This window comes from Silene latifolia, chromosome 11 (genome assembly GCF_048544455.1).
Source record: "Silene latifolia isolate original U9 population chromosome 11, ASM4854445v1, whole genome shotgun sequence".
NCBI lineage: Eukaryota > Viridiplantae > Streptophyta > Magnoliopsida > Caryophyllales > Caryophyllaceae > Silene > Silene latifolia.
Window position 1 is genome coordinate 39717566 of NC_133536.1, and position 16957 is coordinate 39734522.

The window sequence follows — 16957 nt, forward strand, 5'->3', positions numbered from 1 at the left end:
ATTCCTCCATGAACCAAACAACCCATATGTATGTATCTATGTCCAACACAACACCCATACTTAAAACGAGAATCATACTCCCTCATATTCTGAATAGACTTCCTCTTTTCCCTTATTTACAAAATTTAAGGAAACACACTACCTTACCATACAATTAAATCCGGACCACACAAACACACTATCTAACCGTACAATTAAATTTGAACCACAGAAACACTTGCCAAAAATAGAAATAGGGAAGTTACTGTGAATTGACAGAAAAGGAAATAAGGAAGTTTATTCAGAATTGTAGGGAGTATTTATTTTCTAATATTGAATATTACTATGACATGATTAAAAAAAAAAAAACTGATTCTTCGGGCTTAACTAAAACAATTGCGACCTGGTTATCAACTAATTAGAGCAAGTCGAATGGTAAGCAACAACCTCCTACCTTGGCAAATTAACATCATATTTTAAGCTATGACCATTCTAAGTTACTAAATTATTCCAATGGTTTAGCTAGGTTTTATACTAGCTTTGCTTGTGTTGAATAATTAAAAAATTAAGAAAAAGTTAAACCTAAATTTCTATTGGTAGTTTTGTAAATATGGGGCCTTATAAGCAACTAGCTTAATGAAGCAAGTAGATTAAGCCAAGCTGTTGGGTTTGTGCCTTGAATCTGTTAGTTGCCGCTTCGAACGACTATGCGGGGTCTCGCATATAAGCTCTCCAAGCCTCTCCCTAGCAGTCATGCTTATCATACCGTCTGAATTTGAAATCTGAAAACTTCTCACATATCAATAAAATTCTCTCCCTTCTGCTATGTAGACGTAGCTAATACACCGTTAGTGAACCACGTAAATCTGTCCGTTTTGTCTTTTATTGTTCTTTATTTGTTCTTTCTTGCTTCTGTTATAACACAAGCCATCCTAGTTGGCCTTCTCCAATAATGTAGCAACTAGCTTACAATTTTAAGAAATTACAAGTAAGTCCTTAAGTTACACCATTAGACTTGCGTTTATTAGTTAGAAGTTAAGGACCCCATTTCAGTTTTGGAGGAAGTTGCTAAAGCTGAAGACTCCTCTACAACCTCGGTCTTTTAGAATATTTATATGTAATTGTATGATTTTTAAGAAATTTATTAGGGGTAAGATTGTAGAGATAAGGGTAGATCGGACCTATCAAACCAAACTCTCTGGAATGAAAATCAAATAAGGGTTAAATAAAAATTCAAGAAGTCCTTAAGTATCAAAATAAGCAACATTATTTTTTTACAAGATTTAAGCATATAGTTACACATCTTATAATACGTGTAAATAAAGTAGAAAATAAAATTAATAATGTTAGAATTTTAAAGATTATTTTGTTATATAAGTTCGATCCATGGACCGGTCCGCGGTCCAAGACCAAATAAAATACGGTCCGATTTGATCTGAACCAAATGATCCAGTCCGGTCTGGTCTTTGGTCTGGACGATTGAGTGAACACATTTATATAGGGAGGACGTACAAAAAAAAAGTTCCACGTAATAGTGAAAGAAAGAAGCAGAAAAGCATCTGGCATAAATAGGGTAAAGGCAAAGAACCTTTTGGTAATAAATTTGCAATTGGTCTCCCTTGTGACGGGTTACCATTTGTGACGGATATTTTGTGAGATAAAATGGTAACAAAATGGGTTAGTGGAGAAAGGGGACCACATGAATAGTGTTGCAGAGAGAGAAAAAGTGGGTACATTGTGAGGTAAAATGGTATCCGTCTTCAGCTTATGACGGATATGTCATGTCTTCAATGAGAATTTGCGATAAATTTGATAGTTTTCAAAGTTGGAAAAGAAGTAACCTAAAGTTTCTAAGTTAATGTAATCGTTGCCAGCCTCAATGATTCATTGTCTAATTTGGGCAACATTGATCATCATGGACCTTCTTGTGCTTAGGCATTGATATCCTTCCTCCTAGTGACCTACTAGTCCTACTTAGGCATGCCATAACTGATTATGACATTTATTGTTGGAATTGGAATCACTAAGTGTATTACCCACTCTTCTAGTCCCATGTGTCTTGCTTAATAAGCACACTGTGCCACTCTTTTAATCACATGTGTCGTGCTTAATACACATTGTGTCACTTCATACTCGTATACCCAGTAAAATAGACCCGACCTCCGTCCTCCACCAAAACAAAAAAAAACCCAATATTGACTTGTAATTGAATTGACCAAATCATATTCAACTTAACTCAAATATTTATTGTTGCATACAAAACACTGTCCCTCAATATCTTGTTGATAACATACCGAAAATAATCCGAACCCAAAATGATCTTATTCCCGATTGAATAAAGTCTGAAATGTGAAACCTGACTCTGTTGACTCGTTTGCCAAGTCTACTTTCAAGTCCTTAAGTTTACCGTACTATAAAGGTGGTATTGATTAGAAGTGTTCTAAAAAAAAGTTACTAAATATTTTACATAAATGGACCTACCCTTGAGCAAAGTTCATTCCAATATTCCAAATCCAATTAAAATTTCGAGTTACACTTTTTATTTCACTTCCACGAACATGACGACATGAATATACAAAATTCTTGTGTCCTCCGGGAAGACGGCACTCCTTATACTAAAAAGTCATTTATAAGATAAAATACTCCCTCCTGTTCTATATATTCTTCCATATTTCCTAAAACGGATTATTCAGGTTTTCTTCCCCTTTCTTATTTCGGAAACTTTTACTCTTATTTTATTCATTTCTCTCTCCTATCACCAAACCCCACACAACTCTTTTACTCATATTTTATTACTTTCCTTAATATTTTGGCTCCACCATTTCTTATTTAACTCATAATTATTCATCCCTCTCTCCTACTACCAAACCACGCCCAACTTTTTACTCTTATTTTATTCTTCTCCTTAATTCTCGTGCTCACAAACAAAGGGAAGAATACATAGAATTGGAGGGAGTATTATATTAGCTTAGGTGTGAGAAGTACCGTATTTTTCCATGATTATATATGAGGGATTAGTATAAAATAATCCTCCAAAAAAATTGAAGCTTGCTTTGTCACACACTCACACCTATTTGTATTTGTTTATAGTAAAATATTTGGCGTTGGTTGATGGCCCACGGAATTGAACTGGTTATGGGGAAATGTGATGTCAGAATGTAATCTTGCAGGTTTAGAAAAACTAGATTGATTAGCAAATAGATGGGCCCTCCCTCTATTTATGATATTTTGTGTGCGACTGGCTTCAACTACAGCTACTGTGGTAATTGGGCCCTTATCGATGGGCCTATGTTCATGGGCCTATGCTCCATATGATTAAGACTACTGTGAAGAATCACATGTACGTCTTCCACATCGGAGAAATAGAGAATGGTGATCTAGCTTATAACCCAAGGGGCTACTCCATCCATTGTCAATTAATTTTGGGATGAAACCTCCTTGGACTTGTAAAGTGGACACTCTCTCCACCTCGATGGGTGCGGCCCAGGCCCATGTGCGATTCTAACAACTACCTTCCCTGTGGGCTTCAACTTACCCGAACAATTAGTTAGGAGGCGTTTGGTTGGACGTCTTCAGGTAAGGGAGTGAAACCCCGCGTATCCTTTCCACCTTTTACTCAAATCAAATTTCAAAATAAGATTACTCCAAAGTCCTCTAGTTTGATTCATCGATTCCCACCCCTCAAGGTATCCATACCCTTACCCTACTTCTGATCAACATTACAACCCCAACCACCATCAACCGCTACCACCAACATCCACGGCCTCCTCTCACACCGACACCAACATCGGCAATGCCGCCGACTCCTAGGGCTAGACCTGGCAAAACCCGACCCGACTCGACAAAACCGATCCGACTCGCCCGATATCGAACCCGTTTGACACCCGAAAATACTACAGAATTATAACACATGAAACCGACCCGGTCCGATCCAACATAACTCGATTCTTAATAACATCCGATAACCGATATAACCCGAACCCGATAACACCATAGCCGATAAAATCCGACAAAGAAAAGAACCCGACTCGAGTAAAACTTGACTAACTGATACATACTTGTGACCTGAATAAGACTATGTTTATAAGACTAGAATTAACGTTAAGTTTACAAATTAAGAATTTTTGTACACTTTTTTTTTTCTTTATAGTTCTCCATGTGAATGTTGTCTAAATATACGAGTCCGGAAGTGCTAACACTTTGGTCTATAAGTTTGACTAAAAGTTATCGTTCAATTTAATTATGTGTATATTGTATATAGTTAACTTATATATAAACCTAATACACAAAGTTTTAATTGTGCATGACAAACTTTAAAATTGGTATTAATGTTAAACGTGTGTTTGTGGGCAAAACCATAACTCACAACCACTATGAAAGGAATAGAAATGGAGAACGTGGTCTACTTAACATTATATTTGACTACTTCCCACGTTTTTTAGTAAGAAAATAGGTAATTGGAATAAAAACTACAAATATTCCTGTTTTTTTTTTTTACCAAAAAAAAAAAAAGTATTTTAAAACGAATTCTTTTTAATATATACTTTATCTAATATGGTTATATATGGATCCGTTTTGCATTATAATTGTGTAAAACCGTCTTACACAAGACTAACTAGATAAGAAATTAATACACTTTTCATTTTTTAGCTTTATTTGGCAAAGACATTTCAAATACTTTATTTGATTAGGTCTTAATCTTTCATTTCAAAGGAGCTAAACTAAAATTAATGGAGCTCAGAGCTTAGCAAAACTGAACTAGATGAAAATGATGTAAGAGTTAATTTGAGTATAAATTTGAAAATTTGAATTGAGTTGAGTTAAAATTCGAATCCGAAGTCGCAAAACACCAAAATAGACCCGAGCTACCGAATTGAATTGTTGAGCTAAATCAACTAATTAAATTGAACGGCTTTAGTGAAGTGAATCGTATAGCTAAATTAAGCCAGAAGCATGCTCGTAAAAGAGCTAAACTGAATTGAACTAACTCTAGCTAAAGTGAATTGAATTGAACTCAATTAAGCTAAACTGATTTGAACTTAACTTAATTGAGCTAAATAGAGCTAAATGGAACTAAACTAAATTCAATTGAAGTTATGTGAGCTAAGTCGAGCTGAACTTAGGTAAATTAAAAATTAGCATCAACTTAACTAAATTTAAGTTAACTTTGCTTAATTAACTTAGGCTGATTAAGCTTAGATTAACTTTTTAACTAAAATTTGACTTCAATAAACTTATTAACTAGCTTTTCTTGTTAAACCTACCGTTTAGCTAGTTTAAAAAATAACATTATTGTCCCCTTCATCTTAATGTATCACTAATTAACTGTCCACGTTCTAAATCTAGTAAGGAAATCGAATGAACTTCCCAAGTAAATTTTTGTTTAGACCAATTCAAGTTCGGTCAGTGATATAGTTAGAGTAATTCGAATTTCGGTGAATTCAAGTTCTAGTGATTTCACATTCTATTCAAAATATATTTCTCACTCATCCTTTTATTATCTAGCTATCTTCGATTTTCAACATTTTGGTTTAAATTTTATTTTAAGTTTTATGTCCAAATAGCTGGTAGTACAAAATTATATAAATATTTATTTCTTTGTTATTTCACATTCAATATTATATAACTGAGATTTTTTTTTCATAAATTCATTATCAATTAATCAATGGTTATTACTCTTAAATTGAAAATTTTAAATACAATATCATTATATATATTTTTCAGCAACTAGCTATATATGAATAGATGCATAACACCGTAAAATAATACAGAATGACCTAAGGGACAAGTTGTGACCCGTTATAACCCGATAGGATCTAGTATTAAAACTTTTTGACATGATATGAACTGTTCAGGATTGTTAGTCTAACTAACCCTACCGATATGTCTAACTAACCCTACCGATAACAACCGTCACCCGACCAAGGGTTCCCTATGCCGACCCGATACCCGAAGTAAGTCATAACCTGAAATAATCCAACTGAAACCGATCCGACCCGCAATTTCATATGACTCGAATAAATCCGACATCACGATAACCCGCACCCAAAACAACTCGACTCGAATCCGACTCGACCCACCCGATTGCCACCTCTACCTAGGGCCCGCTCGCTGGTGCTACCTTGATAATCTTCTCCGCCTCCCCATGCCAGACCTATTTCCCATTTGAATGCCACATGCTCAACCTCTAAACACCAAACCAATACCAACAAAAACTCCCCCACCCCCAAAAACACCAGATTAAGGCTTTACAAAAGATCAAGGGATTGGACACTTTAAAACTGAAGAAAGTGGTAATCACGATCCGTAACTTTGTTTGATAATAAAATTAACCCGGTAAGTTTCAATTATAGAGATTAGACTTGTACCTAAAGAAAAAAAAATATTATAGAGATTAGCCTCTTATTTTTAATCAAGTGTTTATGCTCACGATGTGTCCAAATTATTCTACAATGGTGGATAATTTGTGTGCTTAGGCTAGTGGTTTCTCTTGTTTAGTGTGATATTATTACAAAATATGTAATTTCTTCTCAACATGAAATGAAATGATAATTTTGGAAAAAAAAAATGTTGCTTAAACTCTGCCATGCTTCTTCCATTTGCTATTTTCCCTCCTTTTTGGAGGAGTCGTAATTATACTTGGTATTTACTACGTATTCCAGAAACAAGTCAGAAGCCAAGAGCTATAACCACTTCAAATGTTACACGATCCACAAGCGGATTCTAAAGTAAGCTACAACAACGGATACTACAAGATATAACTCATTCTGGCTACGAGAAAAAACTACCGGAGAATTGCTTTGAGCATTCTGTAAGTTATTTTGAATGGCCTTTGTGATCTCAGTCGTAACAGTAAAAATGAAGACCTACCTACAAAAGGATCCTGACTACAGCGAGACCCACAGCTGAAATAGAGACCAGTGTACCAATGCAGTATTTGATTACTTCATACTTTGCAGCTTCTAATTGGGCCCTCAGAGCATGAATTTCCTGGGGACCAGATTCAAGACATAATTATATGCGGCAGTATAACTCGTACCAAGTCACAAATCAAATGCAAAGCAATCAATGACACATCAACGACTGTAGCTTCAGGGACATGATCATATAGCACAAGTTACACAAACTCGGTTAGAAATATCAGGTTTGGAGGCATGTACAAGTGTCAGACTCGGCTATTTTGTAAAAAAAGTCGTGTTTTTGTTTCAAAGTGTCCTACTTATGTTGGACTGTTGAAGGTCGGACTTGCGTATGCAAGATAATATGAAGATATGAGTTGGAATTCTTTACGTTGTGCTTCGAGATAATATGAAGACTTGTGCATTGACATGGGTACGCGAGATAATATGAAAAGTCAGAGTAACATAAGTTTGAATTCGCCACATGCTTCAAGATGTTTCAGCTCAAAGAATCTTGACAAACAAGAAACAAAATGTAAACTCTGCACATGTTATGAATTGAAGGCACAATTCTTTGAAACCATGTTTTTAGCTTCATAAATAATATACTTACACGATCAAGCTTATTTGTAAGGTTGGAGGTTTCTGTCGTCTGATTGTTAAGTTCCTCACGTATGCGCCTGTATTCATTTCAGACAGGCTAAGCAACAAGGAAATCAAAGGAAAGGCTTTCATCGAGACAAAGTTGTCTTTCGGAAGTTAAAAAGCTTATGGCGGAAGTGAATAAGAGTTTGGCTCACCCCTTTTCAAGGTTTAGATCCAAACGCTGTCCAGCGGTTACCTTGTCAATTTCATATCTGGTCAAACAAAAATCACATTAAAAAATTTTGTGCTAGGAATCTACCAAGATGATAACACGGTCACAGAAAAACTGAACATGAAACATCCATAATGACAGTCGATAGAACTGACTTCAACTCCCGTTGCAACTTCTCTATATCGCCTTGAAGCTTTTCAGTCTCCCTTTGCAACAAGGCAAAATGATGGTCCTATAGGCAATGGAAAAACAGAATGAAATAAGGAGCAAATTCATGATAGTTGCAATACAAATTAAACTGATAATTGCTTGTTACTTTCAAAAATAAAATCACGATTATATATCTCAGAAAGCCCACAAACACTTATTTGTTCACTAATTTTTTTAAAAATTCTGGTAATTTCATGATTGTGCAAACTTAGATAACTAGTGCTTCACATCAAGCAACAGTTTCTAGGTTATTGACATGGCTACTCAATAACTTGCTGCTTTTTATGTTTTCTGCAAACTGCACGAAACTTTAAACAAACACTTCGGATCAACCAAATGTCTCACACCATCAGCACCCAAGGAATGTTTTCTCTTATAATATTGATGAACTGTGTCTTATATTTAAAGTAGATTCTTAGTACAGTTGCAGTCAAGTCGCAATGCTATTATACAGTACATTATACAGATGACAGTGAACCTACTATTTAGTAATTGCTGCCCCAGCTCTTTCAAGGAGCGCAAATCCTGACATAATTCCATGATCCAACAATATTAAATGCTGCACAAATCACTCCAAGATCTACAATCTTATTTATGTTGACATCACCTTAGGTTCAAATGCACAGAGATCATATGAAAGGTTTTACCATCATAACAGTCCCAATATGTTTGATACTAGTATCTTCCATTAAAAACCCAACCAATCTCTCAATAGCAAGTATGGGAAATAGAAGCTTCACAAATACAATTGTGAAAGTGGGGAGCAACGAAAAAAAATGGAAGTGGCATAATAGTGGAATGTCAACGAGTAACCTAGTCCTTCGCGGTTCAATGTCTTTGTCCAAAGAACCAATTCTCCAATAACTAGACAAATAGTTTGATGCATTTGGACTCGTTAATCAACACTAAGGAATTGCTTTGACTAGGGTAACCAGATTCGAAATACAGCCAATTCAAATGGGAAATACGAATGTGATTCGCTCAAAATAGAGCATAATTAGGTATAGCTATAACTAAATACCATAATTCAATGTAACTCGAATACGCAATTCATGCGAATCAGTTTGTCACTTGGTAGGCGACTACGCGAATCCAGTAACGCAGGTTTGAATTGAGGGCTAAAGTCGTATGCCTCGAATTAACAATTTATATCACTTAAATCCGTATACTAAACAAATAGTAAAGAAGAAGTAAGGGTCGAACCATAAGGAATTGGAATAATCGTAAACGAAATCAAGTGTGGAAAAGAGCAATCCTTAACTAAATCAAGGATTGTAGCAACTCTCTAAAAGGGGGTTTTAAGTTTGGTTTAATGTCCAAGCTAAAAATAAATTGACAACAAGCAACAAAAGTTATAATTAAAATATTGAGGAGTATCTTGACTCAAACTAGTATTCACTACCAAGTAATGGCTCGATCATCGACTACAAAATATTACCAACCTGAGCAATCCATTATGATATCCAATAAATTTCAATTTTATTAAATTTTATTAAATATTAATTCCTCAACTAATTTAGCGAAGAAAGTCAAATCGGTTGCCTTTAATCACCCTTTCTATTACTAACCCAAATCACGCAAATCAAGTTCAAGTAATTAGAAGTATTCAATCGATTGAGAAACTATAGAAATAATTAATATCAACAACGCTACCGACATTCAAATTACTATAAGTTAAATTCCTTTTATAACTAAACTAAGACAAACTGAGTTCAGTGATATAGTCACAATTATTTTTACTCGTCCTCGATGTAAAACCGAAGACTACAATTAAAAGCAAACAACACTAGCTCAAACAAGCACATGGCGGAACCTATCCAGTATCAAGAATGCTATCTTCCCCCACTCGTCCACCAACACTCCCTCAAGTATAAAGTATAGCCAGCTAAGTTACTCAGACACGGATACGAAGTATTATTGTATCCGATACGTATCGGAGTATCCGACACGTCATTTTGAATTTTAATAGATACGGGAATACGGTCAAAGGAGTATTTTACTATTTTTTACACGCGGATACGACTCGTCTTATATTTATTTATATATATTTCTTCATATTATTTGAGAAATAAATAAAAGAAATATACTCTTTGAGTGTATCATTTCTGTTTCTTACTTAAAGGTGAGGACCCACGGAGAGAGAAAACATAATAAATACTATAAAATGTTACAATTATTAAAATATCCCAGTCCCCACCAACTATCCCCCACTCTTTTCATAAAAAATAAAACCCTACCCATCTTCACCCGTCGCACCTCTCTCTCTTCTTTTACACTTCCTATTGTAGCTCTCTACCCCGAACTTGACCCTCAAGCTTCAACTTCTTCAGATCTTCTCCTCATCTTCTCCTCCTCCCAGCAATGGTGACATGCTCCAATGTAACCAGATTTGGGTGAAGGTCAAGTTCTTCATACTAGAAGAGCTTCACACGAGCAACAAAGGTAAGTTTTCTCACTCCTTTGCGCGGTACCCCGTGTCCCATTCTGGCGTATTGGGTACGTATTCTGTATCGTATTCCGTATTGTATCGTATCGTGTCGATACGGAATACGCCACCGACGTGACGTGTCGGAGTAACTCTGATAGCAAGTACCAACACACACAAAACCAATGTATAGTAGCTCAATTCACACCTATTCAAAAGGATACGTAACAATCATGGCAAGAACAATCATTACAAGTCTAAACAATGCTAGGCCCCTTACTACTATAATTGAGATGGCCATAAAATGTAACATGCCCAGTACTCCAAGACACGTTTTACCGCTACAACTCCAAGCAAGGTGAATCAACCTAGTCTACTCTACTCCATCAACCAACACAAAGCCAACAATCGCTTAAAAAAAGTTCAAGCAACAACAAATCTCTGCGTTTCACCAGACCTTTTCTTCCTTCTTTGTCACTCTTCTTATGACGCCATACCAAACATAGGAGAATTGATTTGCGGTTGATCAATTTTTTTTCCTAAATACCTCATTTTGCCTAGAGCGCCTACTCTTGCGGGTTCTCACTCTTAACTTTTTTCTCACACCAACTCTCGTGGCACACATCTCGTTTCTTCATTTTACCCGGAACACCCTTTGAGGTTTTCATTCCTTCATCGGCCCCTTGAACACTTCTCCTAATTTTGCCTAGCCGCCCTTTCGGGTTTTTCACCTAGCCAGGGTGTTTCTTTTTTTCCTTTTCAGGAAACGGAAATAAAGCAAGGCAAATAAATTACAATTGACGGAAAAAAAAAATATGTACAAATAAAATATGTACAATTGTGCATATACCCCTCCCGTGCTTGATCCAAAACATTGTCCCCACTCCCCAATGTTGTACGGGAACACAAAATAAAGGGAAGGGGGCGTACCACAAACTATGAAGAATGAGACCCGATGCACGAGCGAGCCTCTCTCGTGACGTCTCTTGGCTAACTTCTCATACATGGTAGCCGGAGAGGTTGATACAACCCCGGATACATAGCCTCGAACATGTAGATCATGGAGCGCTAAAGTGCCAAAGATCCGTGTTCTGATTATAAGACATACTCAATCACATTCCTCAAATCCTCCATATCGATCTCTCCAAGCAAAATCCCCCCACCTCATCACCCTCACCCTCGGCCTGAACCGTCGGCCTCCACTAGAGCTACAAGAACAAAATCGCTGCAACGCGGCCCCACGGGAATCACCACACTCTCTGACCTCGGTGCAACGCAAACACCAATTCCTCGCGATTGATCAATCCGAGCTTTCATCATCATATGTCAACACATAGAATCAATATCCATAGAAATCAACCCTCTTAGATTTCGGGTATCCAACTCATACCCCAAGAGAGTAGCAAGTAGCAATTATTGTGGTCATGCCTCCCATTGCAATCTTACCACTTAGCACCCCCTGAATCTCTTGAGACGAGTGTGACTAAAATCTCTTGACCAATCCGGACTACCCACTCCTTCCGGCCCCATATCCCACGGTATTTCAATCTCACCTGAGTTGATGTTGGAAGCATGGGCGGATCTAGGGGCCCGGGTGGGCACGTGCCCACCATGAATTTTTCGGGATAAATTTTTTATAAGTAACAAAAATGATCAATAAGTTTATGTGGTTCAGTTGGTAAGCCCTTTAGTTGACCCTTGAAAGGTCACAGGTTCGATTCTTGGTGCCCTAGGTTTTTATTAAATAAATTTTTGTTAAACTCTGTAATGATCTCAAGGCCCATCTCGTTAGTAAGCTACAATTTATATGTAAAAAATGTTCCTCCCAGGGTTTGAACTCTTGACCTGGAGGTTACATACCACCTTCTCTACCATTGAACCACTTGTGTTTAGTGTTTATTTAAATATTAGAATATAATATATCTTATCATAGGAGATATTATTTATTTTTATTTACAAAGTACATTTATTTCAAATTTAAATATTTCAGAAGAAAGTTCAAAATAAAATACTAATTTTTAAACTAAAAAAATTATTAAAATTAGTTATTTTTCTATTTTTTGGGAGGAAAAAAAAATCCATAATAAAAAAATGCGGTTTAAAATAAAAAATAATGTATCGGAAAAAATTTCGTGCCCCCCTTTCGATAAATTCCTGCGTCCGCCCCTGGTTGGAAGGCTCCTCTTAGCACATGAATGACATAGCTATGACTCGGTGTATAAAGCGATACGTTGGGTGAGGAATCTTAGAACTCTTCTCGATGTGACTAGAAATGCGTTTATGTGTGATAGGCCTGATAGCATACCAAAATTCATGAGTAATGAGTCGCCACCCTAGTAGGAGTAGTAACCCACTTCTCCATAACATCTCTCGGAGCCACACCAAAAATCTCCCTCAAAGCACCAAGGGATAACACCGTCTCTTGGTTCATTAACTCGAATCAAATACTAACCAGGGACAAGAACTCTAGCGTCAATCATCTATATGTCTCCACCTTCTTGTTCAGAAATTCACTCTAACCCACCTCGCCTCAACAACACCTCCACCGCCTCAAGGACTCCCAATTTAATCAATGCCTTCCGGTCAAAGAATTTGGTGAATTTAAAAATTCTATTCAGAATGGCAAGAGCCTTCCAATACTTCTTTTGAGCATCCGGAAAGTTACATCTCATGTAATTCACAATGGGACGGATGGCACTAGTACGTAGGTTACTTGTGGTGGCCATCTTCATATGTCGACACATGGAATCAATATCCATAGAAGGGGACCCTCTCACTCGATCTCAGGAACAAACTCCTACTCTAAATGAGTAACACTTAATATGATCATGCCTCCCATTACAATCTTACAACATAGCACCCCCGAATCTCAAAACACATTGTTTAGTAATCCAAAGCCACCACAAGTAACCCACGTACTAGTGTCATTGGAAGGCTCTTTCCTTTGCCAAAAGAATTTTTAAAGTCACCAAATTCTTTTACCGGGAGGCACTGATTAAATTGGGAATCCTTGAGGCGGTGGAGGTGTTGTTGAGACGAGGTGGGTTGAGTGAATTTTCGAACAAAAAGGCTGAGACATATAGCCGATTGACATTGGAGTTCTTGTACATGGTTGAGTTTGTACCTGACATTGACCCTCCTAGTATTCGATTCCAGTTAATGAATCACTAAATCCCTTGGTGCTTTGAGGAATATTTTTGGTGTATCTCCGAGAGATGTTACGAAGAGGCGGGTTGGTACTCCTACTAGGGTGGCGACTTATGAATTTTGGTATGCTATCACGCATAAACGCATTTCTAGTCACACTGAGAAGAGTTCTAAGATTCCTCACCCGACGTTCCGCTTTATTCACCGAGTCCTAGCTATGTCCTTAATGTCCTAAGGGAAGCCTACCAACATCAACCGAGGCGAGATTGAAATACCGTGGGATATGGGGCTAGAAGGAGTGGGTAGTCCGGATTGGGCAAGAAACTTTATTCACATAGAGACTAAATGGTAAGATTGTAATGGTAGGCATTATGACATTAAATGCAACTCATTTGGGGTATGAGTTGATCACGGAGATCGAGTAAGAGGGTTCATTTCTATGGATATTGATTCCATGTGTCGACATATGAAGATGATAGCTCGGATTGATTGCGAGGAATTGGCGTTTGCTTTGCGGTTAGGAAATGTAAAGAAGACACCCTACTCGAGGCTACCGAGACAGGAGGGTGTGGTGATTCCGATGGGGCCGCGTAATAGCGATTTATACATTCCCTCGAACAATCCGGAGATGGTTGTTCTTGATGCTTTAGTTGTGGATAAGGATTTAGTTATGGAGGAGTTAGGCGGTTCAGGCGGACCTCGCGGACCTCGGGATGATGAGGAGGAGGCTAATGATTGTGAGGATGGTGCTGAGAGTGATGAGGCGGGGGATGTTGCTTGGAGAGCCCGTTTGGAGATCAATATGGAGGATTATTTAGGATTATTTGAGGGATGAGATTGGGTATGTCCGTTAACACGGAATCTTTTGCAGTTCAGCACTCCATGAGCGACTTGTTCAAGGCTATGTATATGGGCTGTTTCAGCCTCCTCCGACTATCATGTATGAGGAGTTAGCCAAGAGTGCTCAAATGCTCAAAGGTTGGTAACTGATTGATTGTAGTCGATGATCGAGCTATTACCACTTGGTAGTGGATACTAGTTTGAGTCAAGATACTTCTCAATATTTGACCTTTAATTTACTTGTCATTTGTTTAGTTAGTTTAATTACTCCGTAGTTCTTTATACAAAACCAAGTTTCCCCCCAAAACTAGTTACTTTACAGTTTACTCTACATCACTCACACTTTAGTTAACTTAGTCCTTTGTGGGTTCGACCCTTACTTTCACTATATTGCTATTTTTTGTAGTCTAGTCTAGTAAGTGAATATAAATTTACTTGTCATTTGTGGTATCAAATTTGTGAAAGCAATCTCCTCCATTGTTTAGTAAGCAAAATGGAGTAAAATGGAAATGGAGTGGGACCCATTTCTCTCCTCCAAAGCATATCAAAATCTCTTCGATGTAGGAGAGTTTTGGGGGAAAATTGTATCCAAAGACACCAACTCCCACTCTTTCTCCTTCCTTTCCCTCTGAAAATAATATCCAAATACACCCTAGGTATTTGGATTTTTCATTAGTATGGTCGATTCAAACGGTATACAAAGGCCATAGGTAATAACAAATCAAATTAATGCCACACTGCAGCATAAATATTCACACATATCATAGCTTCAATTTAGCTCCGTAAAACAGTGTATTACCTGCGAACTTTGCACCTCGGTTTTAAACTTGGCAATATTTCCTTCCTGAATCAGCTCTGTCTACATAATCCGACATACACAAACATTACAAGACGAACGAACAGAAACAAATATTCCAAAACCAAAACCCCATGACATCAAATATATACCCTCCAGAGAGGAGATCCTACCTTCTGCATTTCACCTCTGGACACAAACGAGTATGAAACGTTTTCTAAAGTATCATTTAGGACTTCAGTGATTGCAGACGTTATAGCCTCGGCTTGCTTCGACGAAATTCCCTCTTTCTCTAAACTCCTCACCTATCCACACACACAAAAGATTCATTCCACTTCAATTTGTTTATCAATCAACAGACTAGAATTTTTCTACAGAACAGGCATTGAATCAATCAATTGTCGATAAGTTCCAATTTCCGAGCATGAAAGATTGAACATAAAACAGAATATATGCGTCACTCCGAGCAGTAATTATCCTGTAAGGCAGTTCCATTGTAGCCTACAACAGCCTTACACAAATGAGGTGCACAAGCATTACAAGGCCCCGAACATTACCTAATCTAATAACATTGTCCTGTAAGACCGTCCCATTCTACAACGGCCTTACAAAAATGAAGTGCACAAGCATTATAAGGATGTTGTACGCCCAACCTTAACTAATAATAGTTTAAATATCTCAAGAAAAAGCCCTAAAACTATTTAAAAAAGAAGAAATTAAATAAAGGAAATACCATAGCTAAGGTATCGACAAGACAAGCACGCTTTCCATTACCAAGAACTTGAAGCTGAGAGAAGTGACGGTAATTATTGTTTAATAAGCGATTAATTCGTGGATTAACTGCTGTAACACTGTAATTTCCCGTCAATTTACCAGAAAATAGACTACGAGTTAATGATCCGAGTTGAATCGCTCGCTTTGATGCCGCCATTGAAGAAAGAGTCTTCAAACTAACAATATTTTATGATTGATTATATAACATTAAATAACAGTGATTAAATAAAGGAGCAGAAGATTGGGAAGAAGGTAATATGGAGTGGAAGTTGAGGGGGTGTTTGGTTCAAGCATTGTAGGTATAAGGTATGGGTTTGGAATGAGCTAAACCCATACCTTGTGTTTGGTTCACTGTTTTTGTAATTTGATACCCATACCTCAAACCCATGAGGTATGGGTTTCTCATACCCAAGGGGGGAGGTGGGTATGAGAATGATACCTTGGGGATCATATCAAAGATGAGTATTGGAAAAAAATTAGCATTAAAAAAATTTATTTTTTCCTCACAAAACTAAATATATACATAATTATTTTTTTCCCGAATTCTTTCTTTTCCGTGAAAAATACAAACGATGATTTTTCTTGAACATTTTTAATAATATTTAAGAATAGAAATAATAAGATATTAAAAAAAGATTAAAATATGTAAAAAAAAAACTATATTCAAGTTTTTAACTAATTAATATATGAAAATTTAAATGAGAAAAATACATAAGTAAATGGTACAATCAATAATATAGACATACAAAAAAAAAGTTCATTCCTCATTCCGGAGTTGAACCAAACACAAGGTATCAGGAATGGAGTTCCAAACCCATACCACCCTGGTTTGATTCCTGATTCCATACCGATACCTTCATGTGAACCAAACGCCCCCTGAGAAAACTAGAGAGAAGATTGATGGCGGAGTTTTATTTGTTTCAAATCAAGGATTAAGATGTGGAGAAAATGTACGTTTTTTTTCCTTCTTTCGTGTACAAAAAGCCGTCTAAAATCTACTCTGGAACTCTGTAGTTGTTTATTTCAAGTGGTATGATAGTCAGACTCGTTTTAACTTTTAAACTTAAGAC

The 16957-nt window shown here is 36.9% G+C and overlaps 1 protein-coding gene across 1 annotated transcript; it reads right to left on the reverse strand.

The window, feature by feature from the left end:
- Window positions 1–6638: 6638 nt before the first annotated feature.
- Window positions 6639–16296, reverse strand: LOC141611548 (protein FMP32, mitochondrial-like). The gene is made up of 7 exons (XM_074430118.1): window positions 15847–16296; window positions 15287–15418; window positions 15117–15176; window positions 7851–7927; window positions 7679–7735; window positions 7492–7558; window positions 6639–6969 (listed from the first exon to the last, which is right to left on the reverse strand). The coding sequence occupies exons 1-7, from the start codon at window positions 16042–16044 to the stop codon at window positions 6850–6852; spliced, it is 711 nt and encodes a 236-aa protein (XP_074286219.1). The 5' UTR covers window positions 16045–16296; the 3' UTR covers window positions 6639–6849.
- Window positions 16297–16957: the final 661 nt, after the last annotated feature.

What these genes read in the sequence shown, in the direction of transcription:
- LOC141611548 (XM_074430118.1), bottom strand. Translation starts at nt 16,044, where the DNA reads ATGGCGGCATCAAAGCGAGCGATTCAACTCGGATCATTAACTCGTAGT. An exon ending in CCGAGGTGCAAAGTTCGCAG is followed by an intron (nt 7,928 to 15,116) that starts GTAATACACTGT and finishes CATTGCCTATAG; the next exon opens with GACCATCATTTTGCCTTGTT. An exon ending in AAGTTGCAACGGGAGTTGAA is followed by an intron (nt 7,736 to 7,850) that starts GTCAGTTCTATC and finishes TTGTTTGACCAG; the next exon opens with ATATGAAATTGACAAGGTAA.